The sequence below is a fragment of the Salvelinus sp. IW2-2015 genome, unplaced genomic scaffold (genome assembly GCF_002910315.2).
Source record: "Salvelinus sp. IW2-2015 unplaced genomic scaffold, ASM291031v2 Un_scaffold1298, whole genome shotgun sequence".
NCBI classification, from domain to species: Eukaryota; Metazoa; Chordata; class Actinopteri; order Salmoniformes; family Salmonidae; genus Salvelinus; species Salvelinus sp. IW2-2015.
Genome location: NW_019942825.1, coordinates 179653 through 204019, shown reverse-complemented (window position 1 = coordinate 204019; position 24367 = coordinate 179653). Strand labels below are relative to the sequence as shown.

The 24367-nt window shown below is 42.7% G+C and overlaps 1 protein-coding gene across 1 annotated transcript in view; it reads right to left on the bottom strand.

The window, feature by feature from the left end:
- The window catches only part of LOC112070340 (cAMP-dependent protein kinase type II-beta regulatory subunit), a 20225-nt gene extending 6244 nt beyond the window's left edge, over positions 1-13981 (bottom strand). The window contains exons 1-10 of the mRNA XM_024137756.2: positions 13490-13981; positions 9869-9904; positions 6584-6636; positions 6254-6337; positions 5534-5640; positions 4536-4689; positions 2914-3015; positions 2602-2676; positions 2371-2439; positions 2103-2232 (exon numbers count right to left, since the gene is read on the bottom strand). Coding sequence (XP_023993524.1) covers positions 2103-2232; positions 2371-2439; positions 2602-2676; positions 2914-3015; positions 4536-4689; positions 5534-5640; positions 6254-6337; positions 6584-6636; positions 9869-9904; positions 13490-13757 — 1078 coding nt within the window. The 5' untranslated portion in view covers positions 13758-13981. The remainder of the gene's footprint in view (positions 1-2102; positions 2233-2370; positions 2440-2601; positions 2677-2913; positions 3016-4535; positions 4690-5533; positions 5641-6253; positions 6338-6583; positions 6637-9868; positions 9905-13489) is intronic.
- Positions 13982-24367: the final 10386 nt, after the last annotated feature.

The following is a 24367-nucleotide window of genomic DNA, read 5'->3' as shown; positions in this document are numbered from 1 at the left end:
AACAACCTTCTTGTGTTTACCAGTTATGGCTTCCCATCCTGTGTATTGACACCTCTCTTGTGTTACCAGTTATGGCTTCCCATCCTGTGTATTGACACCTCTCTTGTGTCTACCAGTTATGGCTTCCCATCCTGTGTATTAACACCTCTTGTGTTTACAGTTATGGCTTCCCATCCTGTGTATTGACACCTCTCTTGTGTTTACCAGTTATGGCTTCCCATCCTGTGTATTGACACCTCTCTTGTGTTTACCAGTTATGGCTTCCCATCCTGTGTATTGACACCTCTCTTGTGTTTACCAGTTATGGCTTCCCATCCTGTGTATTGACACCTCTCTTGTGTTTACCAGTTATGGCTTCCCATCCTGTGTATTGACACCTCTCCTCTTGTGTTTACCAGTTATGGCTTCCCATCCTGTGTATTGACACCTCTCTTGTGTCTACCAGTTATGGCTTCCCATCCTGTGTATTGACACCTCTCTTGTGTCTACCAGTTATGGCTTCCCATCCTGTGTATTGACACCTCTCTTGTGTTTACCAGTTATGGCTTTCATCCTGTGTATTGACACTCCTCTTGTGTTTACCAGTTATGGCTTCCCATCCTGTGTATTGACACCTCTCCTCTTGTGTTTACCAGTTATGGCTTCCCATCCTGTGTATTGACAACTCTCCTCTGTGTTTACCAGTTATGGCTTCCCATCCTGTGTATTGACAACTCCCTTGTGTTACCAGTTATGGCTTCTCCATCCTGTGTATTGACACCTCTCCTCTTGTGTTTACCAGTTATGGCTTCCATCCTGTGTATTGACACCTCTCCTCTTGTGTTTACCAGTTATGGCTTCCCATCCTGTGTTTGACACCTCCCTCTTGTGTTTACCAGTTATGGCTTCCCATCCTGTGTATTGACAACTCTCCTCTTGTGTTTACCAGTTATGGCTTCCCATCCTGTGTATTGACAACTCTCCTCTTGTGTTTACCAGTTATGGCTTCTCATCCTGTGTATTGACACCTCTCCTCTTGTGTTTACCAGTTATGTTCCCATCCTGTGTATTGACACTCTCCTCTTGTGTTTACCAGTTATGGCTTCCCATCCTGTGATTGACAACTCTCTCTTGTGTTTACCAGTTAGGCTTCCCATCCTGTGTATTGACAACTCCTCTTGTGTTTACCAGTTATGGCTCCCATCCTGTGTATTGACAACTCTCCTCTTGTGTTTACCAGTTATGGCTTCCCATCCTGTGTATTGACACCTCTCTTGTGTTTACCAGTTATGGCTTCCCATCCTGTGTATTGACACCTCTCCTCCGTGTTTACCAGTTATGGCTTCCCATCCTGTGTATTGACAACTCTCTCTTGTGTTTACCAGTTATGGCTTCCCATCCTGTGTATTGACACCTCTCTTGTGTTTACCAGTTATGGCTTCCCATCCTGTGTATTGACACCTCTCTTGTGTTTACCAGTTATGGCTTCCCATCCTGTGTATTGACACCTCTCCTCTTGTGTTTCCAGTTATGGCTTCCCATCCTGTGTATTGACACCTCTCCTCTTGTTTACCAGTTATGGCTTCCCATCCTGTGTATTGACAATCTCCTCTTGTGTTTACCAGTTATGGCTTCCCATCCTGTGTATTGACACTCTCCTCTTGTGTTTACCAGTTATGGTTCCCATCCTGGTATTGACAACTCTCCTCTTGTGTTTACCAGTTATGGCTTCTCATCCTGTGTATTGACACCTCTCTTGTGTTTACCAGTTATGGCTTCCCATCCTGTGTATTGACAACTCTCCTCTTGTGTTTACCAGTTATAATACACAGGATGGGAAGCAGTGTGATTGTAAGTAGAGCTGTCCTCACATCACATCCTAAAAAGGATCCACATGAACAAAACTCCACTATATGATCATGCTATAATACCCCTCTATTCCATGCTGTAATGTAAAGTGTTACCATGTCACAACAAGTGAATGGCAGAGAAGGCTTTTGTTGGCTTTCACATAAATACAGAAGTGCTTCTCTCAAAAGCTGGTGCTTTCACTAAGACATRCAGTTCTGTCATGGACCGAAACAGGAAGTCAAACAGAACATACGGTGTAGTAAAGGCAGTACCTAAACACTTGACACTTCCCACAGCGTAAGCTGAAGCAGCTCTGGGTTTGTTGGTGACGAGGGCCAGTTCTCCAAAGTACTGCCCCCTGGAGCATGTAGCTATATCCACATCCTCTTGGTCCTTTTTCGTCTAGAGAGAGAAGACATAAGAAAGCAACATAAACGACATTAAATCCCACAAATCTGTCCAAAGTAAACATTTATTTTGATGGTGCATACACAAACTACTTTTATTTTTAAAAATCATCACAGAACAATGCAAACTTACCCTGGTTCTCTTCATGGTGATTCTAACTTGCCCAGATTCAACTATATAAAAACAATCTGCTAGGTCACCCTGTAACAGAACATACAGGATTATGTTCAAATGGAGAATAACAAATACATAACAAAGAATGACTGAAAGAAGTCTGTTCTAGTTAGGGATCGGGAACATAACATACATGATGCATACAAACGGTGGGATCATTTAGAACGTAAGACTGAGATGTATAAATACCTGAGAGATRATCTGTTCTCCATCGCAGAAGRCTCTAGAAGACAACACATCCACCACCTTCATTCTCTCTGAAAGCTGTGGGGGAAAAAGTGGGTTTGAGATTGGTTTCAAATGGATCAGTTGGTTTTACTTTAAAATACACTTTAGATTCTATTGGTAAAGAGAAAGAAAGTAGCAAAGTCTGAGACCTGCCGTCTTGCCAACTCMTATGGTCATTGTCATGCTAAACAACCATAGGAGTTGGCTAAACAGCACAAACAGGTYTGGGACCAGGCTATACATAACAAACAGGAAGAGATATCTATACTGTACCTCTAATGATGTTAACAGTGGAAGTGATTCAATCAACTCCTCGTACAGTCTCCTCTCACACGCGTTGTTCTTCACTATGATCCTCCTGAATGTCAGACGATCCTGCAGACGACAGAGTACATCAATAATTTCTAATGGTAGGATGAAAACAGAGTACATCAATCATTTCTAATGTAGATGAAAACAGTAGATCAGTCATTTCTAATGGTAGTGAAAACAGTAGATCAGTCATTTCTAATGGTAGGATGAAAACAGAGTAGATCAATCATTTCTAATGGTAGATGAAAACAGAGTACATCAATCATTTCTAATGGTAGGATGAAAACAGTAGATCAGTCATTTCTAAGGTAGATGAAAACAGTAGATCAGTCATTTCTAATGTAGGATGAAAACAGTAGATCAGTCATTTCTAATGGTAGGATGAAAACAGTAGATCAGTCATTTCTAATGGTAGGATGAAAACAACAAGTCATGTGATGTCTGGCATTGGTAGATACACTGAGTTTACCAAACATTAGGAACTCCTTCCTAATAYTGAGTTGCATGAGGGGCATAGACTCTACAAKGTRYKGAAAGCGTTCCAYAGKGATGCTGGCTCATGTTGACTCCAATGCTTCCCACAGTTGTGTCAAGTTGGCTGGATGTCCTTGGGGTGGTGGACCATTCTTGATACASACAGGAAACTGATGAGCGTGGAAAAACCCAGCAACGTTGCAGTTCTTGACACAAAGCGGTGCGCCTGACATCTACTACCATACGCCGTTCAAAGGCACTTAAAACTTTTGTTTTTTCCCACTCAACCTCTGAATGACACACATACACAATACATGACTCAACTGTCTCAAGGMTTAAAACTCATTCTTTAACCTGTCCCCTCCTTTTCATCTACACTGATTGAAGTGGATTTAACAAGTGACATCAATAAGGGACAATAGCKTTCACCTGGATTCACCTGGTTAGTCTATGTCATGGAAAGATTCATGTTTTGTGTCTCAGTGTATATTCAAGACGCACACAGTCCACAATTTGTGATTGTTTCGTTTACTAGTACAGTACTCCATTACCACTCCTAGAGTTTCTCTAAACATTCTGTCCCTGTGTCCAACATAATATTGTCCAGCAGAGGGAGCTTTATCATTAAACACATGTCAAGATTTTCCACAAAAAACAGCAGAAGTATTATTATATCATGTCATTATATTATGGTCTGTGAGCATCTGGGGTTAAACACCTGGGAAAGGACACATGTGCTGCTAATGTACAGTCCAATGCTTCCAACTCAGAGAGTACAGATTCTAGGAAGCACTTTGTACAGAAACGGTTCTTTTACCTCACTGAGCTTTCTCAGCTGTTTCTCCACAGCTAAATACACAGAGGCAGAATTCTGGCAATGTACCCATCGGAGGATAATGTACCTATAAGCAACTTACAATAGAGTGAGTCCATATAAATGAACGTGATCCCTGACACATTGACAACTGAGCCATTCATCACAATGCCAGTTTCCTCCCGAAAACTGTCAGACAGCTGCTACCCCATAAGAGAATATGCACGGTTCAGTACTGTCTGGCACTGCATGTACTATGAGAAACAGTTTAGGGAACTGAAGAGCATCCACTCACCAGGCACCAGAGGGCTCCGGGCGAGGTGGAGATGATGGTAGCAGCCCTGGGGGTGTTGTACATCAGGGCCAGCTCCCCAAAGCTTCCCCTGTTATCATAGGCTCCCACGGTCTTCTCTACACCATCAACCCTCATATAGATGTCAAAGGTCCCTCTGTGTGAGAGAGAGAGAGAGAGAGAGAGAATAAGAGAGAGAGAGATATGGAGAGGGAAGAGAGAGCGAGATGGAGGGGGATGGAGAGAGAGAGAGATGGAGGGGGAAGAGGGAGAGAGAAATATGGAGAGAAAGAGATATGGAGAGGGAGAGAGTGAGAGAGATGAAGGGGAAGAGAGAGAGAGAAATGGAGGGGGAAGAGGGAGAGAGAGAGAGAGCGAGATGGAGAGAGCCAATTGGATCATATAACAGTCCTTTCAAGACAAATACTGTGATCTTTCTTGGACCTTGTTTTTTTACCAGGTTAGTCTCATTGAGATGAACAAATCTCTTTTACAAGAGAGACCTTGTCAAAATAGCAGCGCACAGCGCACAAAGCACTTACAGCATAAAACACAAAGCTCTACAGTTTAAAATATACATGTACACACTGAGYACAAGATGGCTTGGGGAAGTGTGGTGCAACTAGCACTTTCCCATCATAGTGTTTACCCTAGCTGAAATGATTAACTGAAATGAAACTATTGCCAAATATACTGTGATGTAATGTAACAAATTTGGGAAGTAACCCCCGGCCGGCTGTCAGTCCAATGTCAGTCCAGTATGAAGGAAGTTAGTAGTTTCGCAAGCCAATGCTAACTAGCGTTAGCACAATAACTAGAAGTCTATGACTATCTGCTAGCATGCTAAACTACCTCTAWCTTCCTTCCTACTGAACACAGAGACATAACAAAGTTMATCTGAAGTAGAYAAAGGGCATCATTGCTAACATCCCAAAGTATCCCCTTTAACCGTTGAGCCAWGAGATCCAAACCTCTTGACGAGGTTGCTACTACAGAATTACCTTTCAATGACGTAGAAGTTGTCGCCATCGGCATCTTCATCTATGATRTGTTCTCCTACCTCAAGGAACTTCTCAAACATGGCGTCCAGTACTTGGGAAAATTGTTCCTGTGATATGAGAAAACAAAACAATAAATAACAATTCAAACTGAATCAAAGACCTGTGGATTATATTAGACGTGTATATTCAACTAGAAGTATATTCAATTAGAAAACCAACATTGTATTGAGTATTTGTAATAGTAAGGCCACATTACCCATTACATATGCCACAGCATCATCACAGTACAGTATTTAAGATAAATGAATACTTGAACTTGATTCCTCTCTACATGCTGTTACAGTATTTCAAAATAACTAGCTAAAAAAACTCCCACAGTGCACTGGGCCATGACAAAGTTACAGGCCCCGGGCTACGGTCTGTTCTGTTTTCTGTGTACAGTTAGTGTGTGTGTGCAATCATGTGCCAATGTGTGTGTGTGTGTGTGTGTGTTGTGTGTGTGTGTGTGTGTGTGTGTGTGTGTGTGTGTGTGTGTGTGTGTGTGTGTGTGTGTGTGTGTGTGTGTGTGTGTGTGTGGTGTGGGTGTGTGTGTGTGTGTGTGTGTGTGTGTGTTTGTGTGTGTGTACAGAGTATGTCAGTCCATTGAATCACAGCAGCCAGTGGGTGGAGGGGCAGAGAGGCCCACTCAGCCTAAAATGAGGGAATATTTCTTCAGTTTACCGGGTCCAGGTTTTTGAACAGCAGGATGTCTCTGCAAGCCTCCTGTAGTCTCTGTCTCTGTTCGTCTGTTTTAGGATGGGTGACCTGGGAAAACACACACGCCACTCGTGTTATTCACAGAGAGACATTTCAAGCGGAAACGTCATTAACATGATACCACCATAACTCATACCTACCCCGTACACTACCTCCAATACTAATCAAGTACAATATCAAGTGGAATCAAGATCCTGTATCCTGTAGTTCCTCTGTAATACTTAGTTTTCAGTTGTACAGTAACACTATTTTGAAGTGGTACAGTCACTCCTCTGTCTGTCTGGGCCATCTTACCCTCTGTTCTTTGTCTTCCTCGTCTTCATCAGGGTTGAACGCCTCAGCACAAACTGTGTGATAGAAGAGATGAATGAAAGTTACTGCAAGACATTCACATTCACTTAAAATACAATACAATACATTAAGCAGAAAGGTTCTGTTAAAAGACATACAGTCATTCTGAAGCCATACAAATGGTAAAACAATCTAAGATAGTCCATGTTAAAAGATCCAAGACTATATGGGGTGAGAGTTGGATTCTGGGAGTTTAACAGGATTTCTACCATGATCCCACTTATCCCAGTCATATAAGCAACTGTCTAATTCTGCTGAGATTAAGAGTCTTTGTGATATACTTAACACCACACCATTGTTTAAAGTGTGGGGGTTTCATCAACGTGACATTTGTATAAACAYGTAGATATGATCTCCTTCCTGTAAACGTGCTCGATGCTCCATGACATCACAGAGAGATTCAGTAGACATATTAAAGCCTCTTTAAAACATATCAGAACAACTGGACCAGAGCTCAGTCCTTCTACTTGTCAATGACAAAGCGCATATCTATTGTTTACACATAACCTATATTGTATTTGGCGACTAGACATTATTTATACTTTTCCATTCGAAAGGAATCACACTATAATTTTTCATTATGTAAAATAAATATGCTTTTTTTTTTTATATATAGAGCCTGAAGACCGTTTTTTTTTGTTGCAGTGTGTGGACTTCTCCTGTACCACACAAAAACAAAACAGGTATCTTGACCCCAACCTCCCCTGAAGACCTCTTACACTCCCTTACTGCTGGCATGAGTCAGTATGGTTGACCAGCCTATCAGCGAGGCCGGTGAGCGCAGCAACCAGTATGGTTGACCAGCCTATCAGCGAGGCCGGTGAGCGCAGCATCAGTATGGTTGGACCAGCCTATCCAGCGAGGCCGGTGAGTGCAGCAACCAGTATGGTTGACCAGCCTATCAGCGAGGCCGGTGAGCGCAGCAACCAGTATGGTTGACCAGCCTAGCCCATAAGCTCCTACATGCCTCCAGCCAACCATCCTGTTACCAACCATGCAGATAATGGTACAGTCACTCCTCTGTCTGTCTGTATAACCTCAAGCTCCCACACAGGAAACTAGGATAGATCCTCATCTCAACAGTGTCCTCCTGCACCTGGTTTGAACTCATGTCACCCTACATCGTTCACTGATTCATTTCCTTCCTGTTCTTCTCTGATGGGAGATAGAGATTAATTACCACCGTTGTCTCTACTGTAAGCAGAGAGGCCAAATGAAACACAGTGGAGACACAGTTATGCTTAATGACCTCTGTGTTTTAATACCTCAAATTTTTCCATATCAGTTACATTTAAGAAAAAATTAAGTGCAGCCTGACTGTCAGTGTAACTTCAGAAGGTATCCTTGATACGAGATTTAAAGGTTTGTTTTATAGCTAGACCGCTGACTGAACGAAGAGGCCAGACAGAGTTAGTGCTGTACTGTAGAAGATAGAAAATTCCTGGTAAAAGCATGTCAATTATTGAAATGGTGCCATGTTGTTCTATAAACAGACAATGGGGTGTTGACTGAATGACTGCTGACTGAATGACTGCTGACTGAATGACTGCTGACTGAATGACTGCTGACTGAATGACTGCTGACTTCAGGCTCTCTGGGAATGGGTATCTCACGGTTGAGAAGCTAAGCTTTTGGCTTTTGTTCCAGCCCAGTAGTAATACACCTGCAGTGGTGTAAAGTACTTCAGTAAAAATACTTTAAAGTACTACTTAAGTCGTTTTCGTTGGGTATCTGTACTTTACTATTTATATGTTTGACAACTTTTACTTCACTACATTCCCAAAGAAAATAATGTACACTACCGTTCAAAAGTGTGGGGTCACTTAGAAATGTCCTTGTTTTTGAAAGAAAAGCACATTTTTGTCCTTGACCAGAAATACAGTGTAGACATTGTTAATGTTGTAAATGACTATTGTAGCTGGAAACAGAAGATTTTTATGGAATATCTACATAGGCGTACAGAGGCCCATTATCAGCAACCATCACTCCTGTGTTCCACTGGCATGTTGTGTTAGCTAATCCAGGTTTATCATTTTAAAAGGCTAATTGATCATTAGAAAACCCTTTTGCAATTATGTTAGCACAGCTGAAAATTGTTGTAATAAAACTGGCCTTCTTTAGACTAGTTGAGTATCTGAAGCATCAGCATTTGTGGGTTCGATTACAGGCTCAAAATGGCCAGAAACAAAGAACTTTCTTCTGAAACACGTCAGTCTATTCTTGTTCTGAGAAATTAAGGCTATTCCACGCGAGAAATTGCCAACAAACTGAAGATCTCGTACAACACTGTGTACTACTCCCTTCACAGAACAGCGCAAACTGACTCTAACCAGAATAGAAAGAGGAGTGGGAGGCCCCGGTGCACAACTGAGCAAGAGAACAAGTACATTAGAGTGTCTAGTTTGAGAAACAGACGCCTCACAAGTCCTCAACTGGCAGCTTCATTAAATAGTACCCACAAAACACCAGTCTCAACAGTGAAGAGGCGACTTCGGGATGCTGGCCTTCTCGGCAGAGTTCCTCTGTCCAGTGTCTGTGTTCTTTTTCCCATCTTAATCTTTTCTTTTTATTGGCCAGTCTGAGATTTGGCTTTTTCTTTACAACTCTGCCTAGAAGGCCAGCATCTCGGAGTTATCTCTTCACTGTTGACGTTGAGACTGGTGTTTTGAGGGTACTATTTAATAAAGCTCCCTTTTGAGGACTTGTGAGGTGTCTGTTTCTCAAACTAGACACTCTAATGTACTTGTCCTCTTGCTCAGTTGTGCACCGGGGCCTCCCACTCCTCTTTCTATACTGGTTAGATCAATTAGCCTTTTAAAATGATACACTTGGATTAGCTAACACAACGTGCCATTGGAACACAGGAGTGATGGTTGCTGATAATGGGCCTCTGTACGCCTATGTAGATATTCCATAAAACATCTTCAGTTTCCAGCTACAATAGTCATTTACAACATTAACAATGTCTACACTGTATTTCTGATCAATTTGATGTTATTTTAATGGACAGAAAATTTGCTTAAGTATATTTTAGCAATTACATWTATTTTTGATACTTAAGTATATTTAAAACCATATACTTTTACTCAAGTAGTATTTTACTGGGTGACTTTCACTTTTACTTAAGTCATTTTCTATTACTTTATCTTTACTTTTACTCAAGTATGACAATTGGGTACTTTTTCCACCACTGCACACCTGACATAACAACAGATGTAACACACTCACCTGATGCTCTTCTAATGAATCGACTCATCACTGGAGCTGAAATAAGAGCAAAGCAAAATGTTAGGTCATCATATAGGATTCATTTAGGATTCATATAGGATTCATATAAGATTCATTTAGGATGCATATAAGATTCATTTAGAATTCGTATAGGATTCAAATCAGATTCATATCAGATTCATATCAGATTCAAATCAGATTCAAATCAGATTCATATCGGATTCAAATCAGATTCGTATCAGATTCAAATCAGATTCATATCGGATTCATATAGGATTCATATAGGATTCAAATCAGATTCATATCGGATTACATTCCGTTAAGGCCAAAGAAAGAAAGAGGACTTCCAATATTGCAGTGATACCATACAGAAGACGTGTTCTGAGAAATGTGTCAAAGCTGGCAACTGAATAATGGGTGAAAAGGACATTTGATCTACTGTGGATTGTTATAACAAAATGTCAATCACAGACGAGACCTAATGCTTAATGCATATCCCCTCTCTTTGATAACTCCATCAAACCAGGTAAACCATAACTGCTATTGGTCAATATTGCCCATGCAGAGCTAACATGGCTGCCATAGAATTGGTGGTGTTATGTAAATGCAYCATAATACATCAAACTGTCCAAACTCTCTCTACTATATCTTTGGCTCTACATAAAACCAGGTATGCACACACCCTTTGCTGACCTAAAACTCATAACAGGGAACAGCTGAGTCCTTTGAATTGCATTTTGCTTCTCTGAACAAAATTTAATTGAGAATGAATTTAAAGCATCACTGAACCAAAGCAATTTAAAAACACTTCGCACTAGAACAATACCTCCACATGAAAAATACATTAGGTAAGAGGTCTCATCTCATCCATGAATACCTAGTTAGCCAGCCTCTCTCTCTCTTCCCCTCTCTCTCTCTCTCTCGTCTAAATATAATTATGAACTGAGGGCCTGGGTTGGTTGTGTTATGTAAGGGGGAATTATAGGTCCTCTCACGGGCCATGAAAAGTGCAGTCAAGGCTTGCCAGTAACAGGAAGATTGAATGCACCTGACTGCACCTGTCCTGAAACAACCAGCTCTCAGGGTCTGTACCATAGCTACATTACTAATTGTTTATAAAATAATAATCAGACGCAGACACGTGATGGGTCGAAGCCAGATGGAACTCAAGTCTGTGATGAGCTCAGACTGTTTACTTTAGATTCACTGACTACGGAAACCCAGGAGGCACAACTTCCCACAATACCATATGCATGTCGCACCAACATAAATCTACAAAGAGATATATATATTATCTCTGCATGTCAGAGATAATCAACTAGATTCAGCCACAAGCCAATTKWTTTTAAGYGGATGGTCAGGGGGCCGGAACATAATTACAAATCATTTRTAGACTGCAAATTGACCGCAAGAAGCCAAAACAGATATAATATTTGACTAAAACATAATAATTTCAAACGTTGCTTACATTYGTATACGATATCACATATATCTCTCTATTATGCATGGGAACACTTTGGACCAAAGATTTCCAAAATTAAAATCACTTGGAGCTGATTCGCTGGTGTTTTCACAGTTTAATGTCCAACAATAAAACAACAATATTTATTTTTTTTGCTCAGAAAACTTGGGGGGGGGGGAAAATAAAACCATCTGCGGGCCACCATGTAGGGAACCCTGACATGTGTTTTTGTCCCACTATTATAACAAACAGAACAGAACATTGTGGTGATACTGTGTCAGGGCCAAGGGCTCATGGGAGTAATGTGGCATTGGCTGCATGTAGCATTTCTGCATCAGCCAAGGTCTTATCTTCTCTCTTCTAGTCTATTCTATTCTATATGCAAGCAGTAATCGTGCATGGGGCTTGTTCTATTCTATATGCAAGCAGTAATCGTGCATGGGGCTTGTTCCATTCTATATGCAAGCAGTAATCGTGCATGGGGCTTGTTCCATCTATATGCAAGCAGTAATCGTGCATGGGCTTGTTCTATTCTATATGCAAGCAGTAATCGTGCATGGGCTTGTTCTGATTCTATATGCAAGCAGTAATCGTGCATGGGCTTTTCTATTCTATATGCAAGCAGTAATCGTGCATGGGGCTTGTTCTATTCTATATGCAAGCAGTAATCGTGCATGGGGCTTGTTCCATTCTATATACATGTGTTAAATGTATAAACAGAGAATGTAGGCCTAGGCCTGTTGCAGCCTTGCCTGACGACGCAAACAGAATTGTTCCACTGCTCTATCGTCCGTTTTGTAGTGAAGTCAAAATTAGGGGGTGTTGTACAAAACAAAGTCATCAGCGATTGGATCATCTCTAACCAATCAGATTATCAAARCCAATGGTAAATCTTCAAAACATCACTTTACCCATTTGTGTTCTTTTCTGGCTCTGGCCCAACCCATTGRTTTTCCGAGACCAATCAGTCGGTCTAGAATGGATTTCCAATGGATTTCCATTCTAGGAATCTTCAGGGAGATACTCAGATCCCCAATCAATGAGGTGGTTCGATTGATCTGGCCCGGGCTACACCGAGCTATGGCCCATCACGTCATCGGGCGAAAGTGGGGAGGGAAGAGAGCCCTTCTCAAATCAAACAGTAATCTGCACCACTCTGGCCATGTTGTCAACAAGGCAGAATGGGGCATTGTCCAGAMAAATACATATATTTTCCTTAAAATAAAATGTTAGAATTTTCAAACTATATACTTTTCATTGAGAAGGCAGATAATGCGTTTTTAATCAAAAGCAATCACTTTTGCATGTGAAAACAAAGAATCCTACTCATTACTACACGTGCATAATTACGTCACTTTTGTTTTGACACGGACAGAGCGGGACACCACCTGGCTCACGCCCGGGAGGCAACCTGGTTCCAAATCGAATGCAATCAACTTTCAGCCGGTTCAAAACACATCTACACGGGCGACCAGGCGAGATTAATCGCACCCCCTTATTGGCGAGAAAAAACTAACGTCCGTGGGCGTGACGTAACGTTTGGCCAGAGGAAGGAGTTTGGGTAGCCAGGCAAGTTGCAGCCCTGGGTGGCCTATCCTCCTAATAGCAAGCATCCAGACTTCCTCTTCAGTTAGGCTCCACAACCACTAAGTAATGGATTGCTAACCTGTCACAAACACGTTTTCCCCCCAACTGCTTTACTTTCAGACCTACAGAGCTGTACAAAGCCAATAACATACTGTTGCATATGAAATGTAAAATGCTTATGCGCTTTTTATCACGAGGACTGTATAGGCTCTTGTTCCCTCTGTAGTAACTTGGCCTAAATGCACTGTATCGCCCTAATGATGTCAAATGAAATCAGGATACGCCGTCSGTTAGAGATCAAAGGCTACACAGCTATACTGTATGTTCATTAGTATGCACGTCAATCAGCCACCATGGCATGACCATATATGGGCAATACCAGCCCAGACTAAATAAATACCATGGTGTTGTTACAATGTGGCAAGCAATTCGAATGCTAATCACACACACACACCACTGGCTACAGAGGCTATATTCTCTCTAGGAGGCAAACACATATTACAATTGTAGGATTCCATTCCAACATTCCATTGGCTGTAGAATATAATATACACTTGGTTATTATTCTTTACCAATGAATTCCTCGTCGTCACTCTCCTCTTCCTCTCCATTTTCAGAATCGATCTGCATGGCTTCGTCGATGAAATTGACCGCTTTCCCACTGGGTCGCGTGGCCGAATGTTGGTCATTGCCGAACGCGGCCCCGGTAGTCTCACTGTCCTTCAGTTGGGTGAAATACTGCAACGCGAATTCGAGCAAATCTCCCGGCTGATTCCGTAACACTTCCACGGTAAAGCTCTGCAACAGCTCCGTCAATCCTTCAGGAATTTCTATACTCATTCCTGATGTCAAATCTATGAGAAATACGAATAAAATGTACAATTAATGTGCTTCCCAAATAACGAAATAATTATRTTCAATTCTAAATACAAGAGACTGAAAGAAATGAAACTGGGAAAAACGCTTAATTGCCCGGTGAATGTTTTATAATCCACGTGCAATGTAGAGAATCCTTTCAGTATGTTGAATGAAAATGGCATCTTCTGCTGCTCTTGCTGGTTACAGGAAACCCACGCATGTGACCCGAGAAACCATGGCAACCACCCACCCAGGGATTGCGTATGAGAAGCGAGCTGCAGCAATGCATAGGATGGCAAAAACTACAGTGGCATGTTGTGAGCGTTGACTCATTTAATGTAACCAAACATAATAGCCTACTCAGAGATGGACATAGCAAAAATGTGTAAGATTTGTTTATATATATATATATAAAAGGAATACCATTATGGCACTGTATTCATAAATAAACTGCTAGTCTTATAATGAATATGCATAAAGCAGCTGGCAGTTGCTTCAGGCTATTCTGTTGCTTGTAGTCTGTTCTGTTTACAGTCATTGGTTCAAATTCAAGCTGGACAAATGGCCACAATATACAGTAAATGGCCTATATTATGTTTATTTTAACAACTATGTGTTAAACTATGTAAAGATAATTCCAGCTAAAAGCTAAAAAGGGAGTACAATTAGACTTGCACTTCCTGTTCTGACCCACTTCCTTTCTGTCTTTAGGGAGGAAACATAATAAATCAGTCAGACAGGGTTATTGTCAAGGGACTAGGTTTCTGTGCTGAGCAGAGGACCAGCTTTTTTCTTTCCCTCTCAGACCCATTTTACTGGAGATCGTCAAGGGACCTGTGGCCACTTTGCTGTAAAGGACTAGCCTGGTCCCAGATCTGTTTGTGCTTTTTTGCCAACTCCTATGGTCCTTTTCACACCAATGACTATAGTGGATAGTGGCTGGTAAAATGGTACAAACAGATCTGGGACCAGTCACACATATGCATGGAGTTTTCCCTCTTAATATACATTCTGTGTGTGTCCATCATCCTCACACAGTGAATTTTAATCCGTAGAATTCAAGTAACAAACAATAGTTTGTGTGTAATTCAAACCSTGATGTATTGTTGTAATCCCAGCAAGGCAGTGTTCCCAAACGGTTGCAGATGTGACTGACTGTGCCCTCCTGGCCTTGTGGTTGGCAGCAGCCATCCAGTCTTTTCCCCGGCAGATTTGGATRGAAGAATGTGGTATTAGAGGAATATCAGTGTGGGAACATTTGATACCAAACTACTGTAGATGCGTAAAACATAGGGAGGGAGACATATATGTGTTTTGACACAGTATAACAACAATTTGATTTAAAATGTAATTCAATGTGGACATAATAGTATTAGAGCATTTCAGACTGGAGGGTTTTGAGAGAGTATTCTGTTTCCTGTTTATTAACAGATTGAGAGTCATTACAGTTATAAGAAAACACTAACAAAGAACCCACCTGTGTGTTTTCCTGTAGGCTGACTCCCTGATACCCTCACTATACAGCAGTCTACACAACACCAACACCACCACCACCATCATCAACACCACCATCATCACCACCACAACCACCATCATCACCATCATCAACACCACCCCAACCATCATCATCATCATCAACACCACCACCATCATCAACATCCCAACCATCAACCACCTCATCAACACACCATCCCCATCACCACCATCGCCCATCACACCACCACCATCATTCATCTACCACCACCACCATCATTCATCACCACCATCACCACAATCCCCATTCCATCAATCACCACCATCAAACCACCTCATCAAACACCACCCCAACCATCACGCCACCATCAACCACCATCCCAAACATCACCATCTCAACACCATCATCACCACCAAAACCACCATCATCAACACCACCATCATCAACACCACCATCCCATCAACACCACCACCACAACCACCACCACAAACCACCATCATACCAACACCACCATCATTACCACCATCATTACCACTACCATCACCATCATAACAACCACCCCATCAACACCACCTCTGTGCCTTGCTCTGTGCTGCCTGCCAGGCTCTGGACCCTATTGTAGACACCCTCCCCTTCTGCTGGCCAATATATCTTGTGGATGTGTGTTCCAGCTCAGGTGAGGCATAGAGCAGAGCAGAGGGAACAGAACAGCATCATGGAGCAGAACAGAGGAAACAGAACAGTATCATGGAGCAGAACAGAGGAAACTGACAGCATCATGGAGCAGAACAGAGGGAACAGAACAGTATCATGGAGCAGAACAGAGGAAACAGAACAGTATCATGGAGGCAGAGCAGAGGGAATAGAACAGCATCATGGAACAGAGCAGTGGGAACATAACAGTATCATGGAGCAGAGCAAGGAAACAGAACAGTATCATGGAGCAGAGCAGAAGCAGAGGGAATAGAACAGCATATGGAGCAGAGCAGAGGGAACAGAAACAGCATCATGGAGCAAGCAGAGGAATAGAACAGCATCATAGAGCAGAGGGAACAGAACAGCATCATGGAGCAGAGCAGAGGGAATAAACAGCATCATGGAGCAGAGCAGAGGGAACAGAACAGCATCATGGAGCAGAACAGCATCATGGAACAGAGCAGTGGGAACATAACAGCATCTATGAAGCAGAACAGAGCAGAGGGAACAGAACAGCATCATGGAGCAGAACAGAGGGAACAGAACAGCATCATGGAGCAGAGCAGAGGAAACAGAACAGTATCGTGGAGCAGAACAGAAGGAAACAGAACAGCATCATGGGAGCAGAGTAAGGGGAACAGAACAGTATCGTGGAGCAGAACAGAGGAAACAGAAACAGTATCATGGAGCAGAGCAGAGCAGAGGGAATAGAACAGCATCAATGGAGCAGAGCAGAGCAGAGGGAACAGAACAGCATCATGGAGCCAGAGCAGTGGGAATAGAAACAGCATCATGGAGCACGAAGCAGTGGAATAGAACATTCTGCATGGAGCAGAGCAGAACAGAGGGAACAGAACAGCATCATGGAGCAGAACAGAGGGAACATAACAGTATCATGGAGCAAGAACAGAGGAAATAGAACAGTATCATGGAGCAGAACAGAGGAAACAGAACAGCATCATGGAGCAGAAACAGAGGAAACAGAACAGTATCATGGAGCAGAACAGAGGAAATACAGATCAGTATCATGGAGAGAACCAGAGGAAACAGAACAGTATCATGGAGCAGAACAGAAGGAAACAGAACAGTATCATGGGAGCAGAGCCAGAGGAAACAGAACAGCTATCATGGAGCAGAACAGAGGAAATAGAACATTATCATGGAGCAGAAGCAGAGGAATAGAACACTATCATGAGCCAAGAACAGAGGAAACAGAGAAACGCTCATGGAGCAGAGCAGAGGGAACCATAACAGCATCCCATGGAGCAGAACAGAGGGAATGAACAGCATCATGTGCACAACCAGGCACTGCATTGCTCATTAGCTTCTACCACCCCGCTACATGCACTCATTCAAGCCAAAAAACATGGAAATAAGTTATTTTAATTCCACTACTTGCTTTTCACCACGTTATGACATACGTTTTGGCGTGTGTGTTGAGAGAGAGTTGTGTAGAAAATGTGGTGCGTGGGTGTTGTGTAGTCTGAGAAATGCTGTGATGTTATTGGGGTTCATTCAGGTGTGTGTTTGGTTCCGTCGTGTGTCACTCATTCATATTACCACCTTTTGGTTCTTATCTTGTGGATGTTTGATCTGTGGATGTTTGTATGTGGATCTTTATCTGTGGATGTTTTGATTGTGATGTTTGATTGAATGTTTGGATCTGTTGATCTGTGGATTTTGATCTGTGATGTTTGATCTGTGGATTGTTTGATCTGTGGATGTTTTGATCTGTGGATGTTTGATCTGTGGTTCTTTGATCTGTGGATGTTTGATCTGTGAATGTTTGATCTGTGAATGTTTATCTGTGGATCTGTTGGATGTTTGATCTGTGGTTCTTTGATATGTGGATGTTTGATCTGTGGATGTTTGATATGTGGATGTTTGATCTGTGGATGTTTGATCTGTGGATGTTTGATATGTGGTTCTTTTGATCTGTGGATGTTTGATCTGTGAATGTATTGATTGTGTGAGTCTGTGGATGTTTGATCTGTGGTTCTTTGATATGTTGGATGTTTGATCTGTGGATGTTTGATCTGTGGATGTTGTTTCTGATGGATGTTTGATCTGTGGATGTTTGATCTGTGGATGTTTGATCTGTGGATGTTTGATCTGTTTGTTTCTTCTAATCTATGGGTCAAGACACCCCCATGTGTTTTTATGGCAGGTCAACTAATTAACTTGTCCAAAAACCAGGCAGTTCGTTCAGACTTGTTGAGTAGAACCAGGTAAACCCAGTCAAACAACTGCCATGGAGCTTGACAGAACAGTGAAATCTAGCAATATGTGGGCGTCGCCAAGAGGATCCAGTTGAATGTTGAAGACACAGTGATTTTGGGTGTACCCGAGAATCCGATGAAGAGTTAGCCACGTATTCTTCAACAACATGGAGAAACATCGAAACAGTATGATGGTATTAGAAGAGAGTTGTTACCGCCGGGTGACGAAGATGAATTAAAAGTGTGACTGCGGGGGCGTGGCGCGAATGGTACGGGGCCCCGCCTCGAACATCCCGGATCAATGGTTCTAAAAAGGGACATGGAATAGACAAACTGACGACATCGCTTTGAAGAGAACGTCTCAAGAATATAGTGACTTGGCGTTGTGAGGCCTTGGATGACAATGCAAGGACCTGCTATACTGACTCATACCTTAAGGTATTTAKGTATTTTGTTTGGTTGCTTTTTGTGCCATTGCTCTGTCTATGTGCCACACCAGTGGTTCCCAACCCTGATCCTCCAGTACCCCCAACAGTACACATGTGTGTTGTAGCCCCTGGAAAAACACACCTACAGTATATGTATATAATGGTGTGTATGGACAGTATATGAATAGAAAAGGTGTACAGCAGTAGTTATAGTGGATGAGCCATGACCTAGAATACAGTATATACATATAAAGTGGGTTAAACCCATATGKAAACATTAWTAAAGTGACCAGTATTCAATGACTATGTACATAGGGCAGCAGTCTAGAGTACTCTGTGGTCGCCGCTAGTAACAGTGACTAAGGTTCAGGGCAGGGTACTGGGCGGAGGCCGGCTAGTGGTGACTAWTTAACAGTCTGATGGCCAGGAGATAGAGACCGGGAAAACATCTTCTATGTCCCAGCTTTGATGCACCTGTGCTGTCTCCGCCTTCTAGATGGTAGCGGGGTGTGGCTCGGGTGGCTGAGGTCCTCGATGATCTTCTTGGCCTTCCTGTGACACCCGGTGCTGTAGCTGTCCTGGCGAGCAGGCAGTTTGCCCCTGGTGATGCGTTGGGCTGACCACACCACCCTCTGGAGAGCCCTGCGGTTGTGGACGGTGCAATTGCCATACCAGGCGTTGATACAGCCCGACAGGATGCTCTCAATGGTATATCTGTAGACGTTTGTGAGGGGGAGTACAGCTGATGATTGGCAGGAATTCATGTCTGATGGTCTTGATTTAACTGATACTCTGTACAACTTGTTCTGTACGCTTTTAACTTCATTTTCTAATGACACTGAACATTTTAAAATTAGTAATRTATTGTGTTTGTTTATTTATGTAACATATCTTTGTGTGTTAAAAATGCAGGGTAATGAAACTGTGGCTGTAGACAGTGTTTCTAAAATGATTTCCTACTCGACAGAAATGTAAATGTGTGTGWGTATCTTGTCTGAAATTCCTAGATGTTAAGTAATTGATTTCTCAATTAATTAATYAATTAATAAAATACGCTTCTCATTATTTATTTGCATTCGACAGTTTAACTTACAGTAAAACTAATAGCATAAATAGATTCACCATTGATCTTCATGATTATCATTTCTGTCTCCTTCTGTAACTCTCTCTGCAGAAACATGATGATCAGTATGGCCAAGTGATCAGTTGAAAAGTTTACATCACTGATGTTTCAGTGAAAACACTCGCAAAGGCCTATAATAGCAGCCAGGAGAATGCACTATTGCGCCAGACACACTGCAGAAACTCCAGAGGGTCTCTTTTTTCCTAGCCACCGTGCTTCTACACCTGCATCGCTTGCTGTTTGTGGTTTTAGGCTGGGTTTCTGTACAGCACTTTGAGATATCAGCTGATGTACGAAGGGCTATATAAAATACATTTGATTTGATTCCACCACTGAAAATGTACTGAAGCACGTCACGGGGTACTGTGAAGATCTTGCTGCATTTATCTCTCCCCCCATCGACCTCTTCAACTCTTTCGAGCACCAATAAAAGTACACAAAGGATATTGTTTCCTGATGAATGAAAATGTGTGCGTGAACAACTCCATCCTTTGTGCCAGGTCTGAAGGTGCCCACATTGGCATATATATCTGCTTCAATATCCATGACCTTCGTTGCATTGAGGTTTTGGCTAGATTACGGAGACGTAATTTATAGATCGGCAGTAGGTGCTCTCGAGCGGCTAGATGTTCTTTACCATTCGGCCATCAGATTTGCCACCGAGCTCCTTATAGACACATCACTGCACTCTATACTCCTCTGTACTGGTTCATCTCTGTATACCCGTCGCAAGACCCACTGGTTGTGCTTATAGAAAACCTCTTAGGCCTCACTCCCCCCTATCTTGATATCTACTGCAGCCCTCATCCTCCACATACAAACCCGTTCTGCCAGTCCACATTCTGTTAAAGGCCCCCAAAGCACACACATCCCTGTGTCGCTCGATCTTTACGGTTCGCTGCAGCTAGGGACTGGAACGAGCTGCAACAAACACTCAAACTGGACTTTATAATCTCCATCTCTTCATTCAAAGACTCAATCATGGAACTCTCTTACTGACAGTTGTGGCTTGCTTCTCATGCTGTATTGTTGTCCTCTACCGTCTTGCCCTTTGTCCTGTTGCTGTGGCCATAATGTTTGTACCATGTTTTGTGCTGCTGCCATGTTGTGTTGCTTCCGCGTAGCAATATTCAATGTTGTACAGGTCGTAGTGTGCCTAGGCTAACTGCATCATGTCTGTACTGTATCGATGGTGCTCACCACTAGATAGTCCGATGTCTTTACTGACGTCATGTCTTTAGTACTGTAAGACATCTACTCTCAAATGCAAAACTACTCTGTACTGCGCCGAATACAACACGTGTAGACTAACGTGAATGCATGACCTTTACAAGCTCTTAACCAACAGTGCAGTCAAGAAGAGTTAAGAAAATATGATTACCATGTAGTGCGGGTGCAAGGTGGACTGACTGTTCCTCTCTGTTGTGGTGACTGTGTGTCCTTTGTCCTATATTCTGTATTATCAGGACATATTTTTTATTAATCCCAGCCCTGTACCAGCGAGGCCTTTTGCCTTCTGGAAGGCCGTCATGTAAATAAGAATTTGTTCTTAACTGACTTGCCTAGTTAAATAAAGGTTAAAAATAAATATTGTCCTCAGCTCACTTTCGACACCAGTTAACGGGCTTAAATACAGTAACTTCCACTGTTACTTCAGCTAGGTTTACAGACTAGTGTTTGCTCCCTTGTACTGCCTCGGTCTTATGTTTGCTCCGTAGCTGCCTCCTGGTCTCTGCTTCCTTCCGCGTACTAGTGGCTGCTCTGTCGTAGCGCCCTGGTCTCTCCTTTGCTGCCTGTAACTGCCGCTGCTCGTTTGCTCCCTGTATCCTGCCTGGTCTCTTTGCTCCTGTACTGCCATGGTCTCTATTTGCTCCCTGTACTGCCTGGTCTCATTTGCTCCCTGTACTGCCTGGTCTCTATTTGCTCCTACTGCCCTGGTCTCTGCTCCCTGTAAAAAATCAAAATCAAATTTTATTTGTCACATACACCATGGTTAGCAATGTAATCGAGTGTACGAAATGCTTGTAAGGAACGCAGCGAGGCGGCCATCCTCTTCGGCCGCCGGAAGTAGTTCTTTTGTAGTGCCCTGTCTCTGTTTGCTCCCGTCTCGTTTGCTCCCTGTACTGCCCTGCGTCTCCTGTTTGCTCCTCTCGTTTGCTCCCTGTACTGCCCTGGTCTCCGTTTGCTCCCTGTACTGCCCTGGTCTCGTTTGCTCCCTGTACTGCCCTGGTCTCGTTTGCTCCCTGTACTGCCCTGGTCCCTGTTTGCTCCCTGTACTGCCCTGGTCTCGTTTGCTCCCTGTACTGCCCTGGTCTCTTTTGCTCCTGTACTGCCCTGGTCTCTATTTGCTCCCTGTACTGCCCTGGTCTCTGTGACTTACTGTGACTGATGCTGCTTTGTATGTCCACAGTGGCGATTTTAGCATGTAAATCTTGAGGGCAAAAAAAATATATATATATAAATATGCCATGTGTACAGTATAAACTTTACGTCCGTCCCTCGCCCCGACACGGCGCGAACCAGGGACCCTCTGCACACATCAACAACTGACACCACGAAGCGTCGTTACCCATCGCTCCACAAAAGCCGCGGCCCTTGCAGAGCAAGGGGAAACCCTACTTCAGTCTCAGAGCAAGTGACGTAACCGATTGAAATGCTATTAGCGCGTACCCGCTACTACTAGCCATTTCACATCCGTACACTCACCCCCCTTTCAACCTCCTCCTTTTCCGCAGCAACCAGTTGATCGCGGTGTCAACAGCATCAATGTAACATATAACTTTACGTCGTCCCCTCGCCCGACACGGGCGCGAACCAGGGACCCTCTCACACATCAACAACGGTCACCAGAATGCATCGTTACCCATCGCTCCACAAAAGGCCCGATTGAAATGCTATTAGCGGCGTACCCGCTAACTAGCTAGCCATTCACATAACGCGTCTAGCACATGCCAGCAACACAACACTAAACAATACATGAATTGCACTATAACGGTGACAAAAAGTGCCCAAAAACTGTTAGGACCTACATAAAGCTGTCCCAACAGCAGAGTCCAAACATATCAGTCCCAACATCTTACCACTRCTACTCCTGGTTATTAGCAGAGCCTTGTCTGGCAGCRAAACAGTTAATTCAGGCTCATTTACTGCCTTTTAAGAAAACATAGCTGATATGGCTGACTTGCTTAAACAAATGTGGTTTCTACTGACAATWGAGATGTACAAACTATGGCATAATGGGATGACGAGTGGATAAGAGGCAATCCGTAATTTCGATTAACACATTAATGAGCGAGCTAGGACGGCCGTACAGTAGTCAATATAACTATTTGTTCAGCACTTTTTGAAATGTACAGCGACAGAATTCAGAACTTGGACCGTTCTTACAGTATTCTCCCTGTACACTAAGTCAGAACCGCAGGATAAATAAAGGGGGCATTTAAGCAGACAATGAARGCTCTTACAATATTTGATGATTACATTTCCTTAAAACAGGTTATAGGCAACATGTGCACCACCRAGTSAGAACAGTAGTCGAAATTAAGAGCAGAAAAGGGACCTAATTATTAGGKTGAGGCACATGGGCTACTAACTGCTTACTACACAACATACACTTAGTATTACTTTCTTAGCTRCAGTAWWCATATCTCCCTGGCATATTACATAATKTATGCAKYAGCATACAAGACATTCTGAACTCGCCGTGTTTTGCTTGTGCTGCACGGCGGTCCTTCGTGGGTAAATTTTGTCGTTGTCGTTTTCAAGACAACTGGGAACTCGGGGSAAAAAACAAGGTCGAATCATGATGGCGTCAGTGATCTTCAGRTCGGAGCTCCCGACTTGCAATTTCGAGTTGGATGACCGTTCAAAACGTATTTTCCCAGTCGGCGCTAGTTTTTTCCCCAAGTTCCCAGTTGTCTTGAACTCACTGAAGTCAGATTTCCCAGTTTCTGAGTWYCCAGTTGTTTTGAGTGCGGCAGAAGTCATGCTGGATGGACAGCATGGTTAATGTTGAATGTTTATCCTTTTAAACTTGGAAAATAGACCCTTTAAACCCAGACTTGGGACCACACATCCACTCCACTGAATAGCAGGCTAGTGATTGCATTGCAATGCTTGCAGTTAGCCACCTATTGTTGAATTTGTGATTTCTAACTCGTTGTGTAATGTTTATGTCCAATGGCCGATGAGCACTTCATATAACAAGATTTATTTTCCGCTGGCTGCCCCATCACCACAGAAAGCACTGAGCTAAGCTGAAACACCTGCATTTTGGAGCTGCCTTACTCAAGAAAGCAAAAAAGAGACTACGTTTATTAACGCAATTTTTTTTTTTTTTTTTACATTGTTTGCAAACTGATATGTGACACGTATTAATGTCAAAATATCATGCAAAACAGACAACACTCACAAAAATAAATATATATTTARCTCTGCMCCACCTGCCYTGAATGACGGGTCGCCACTGTATGTCCATAGCATTGTGTGAGAAAAACAAAGGGACACAATAAGTACAATTTCTTACATATGGCTCTGAGGCCAGCCTGGATAATAGGCAATAATCCTTGTTACGTGTGTCCCCAACATTCCTAAGTACATAGTCTACCTCCATGTATTTGTACCGTGTTGTACCAAAGAGTATCTATTATATT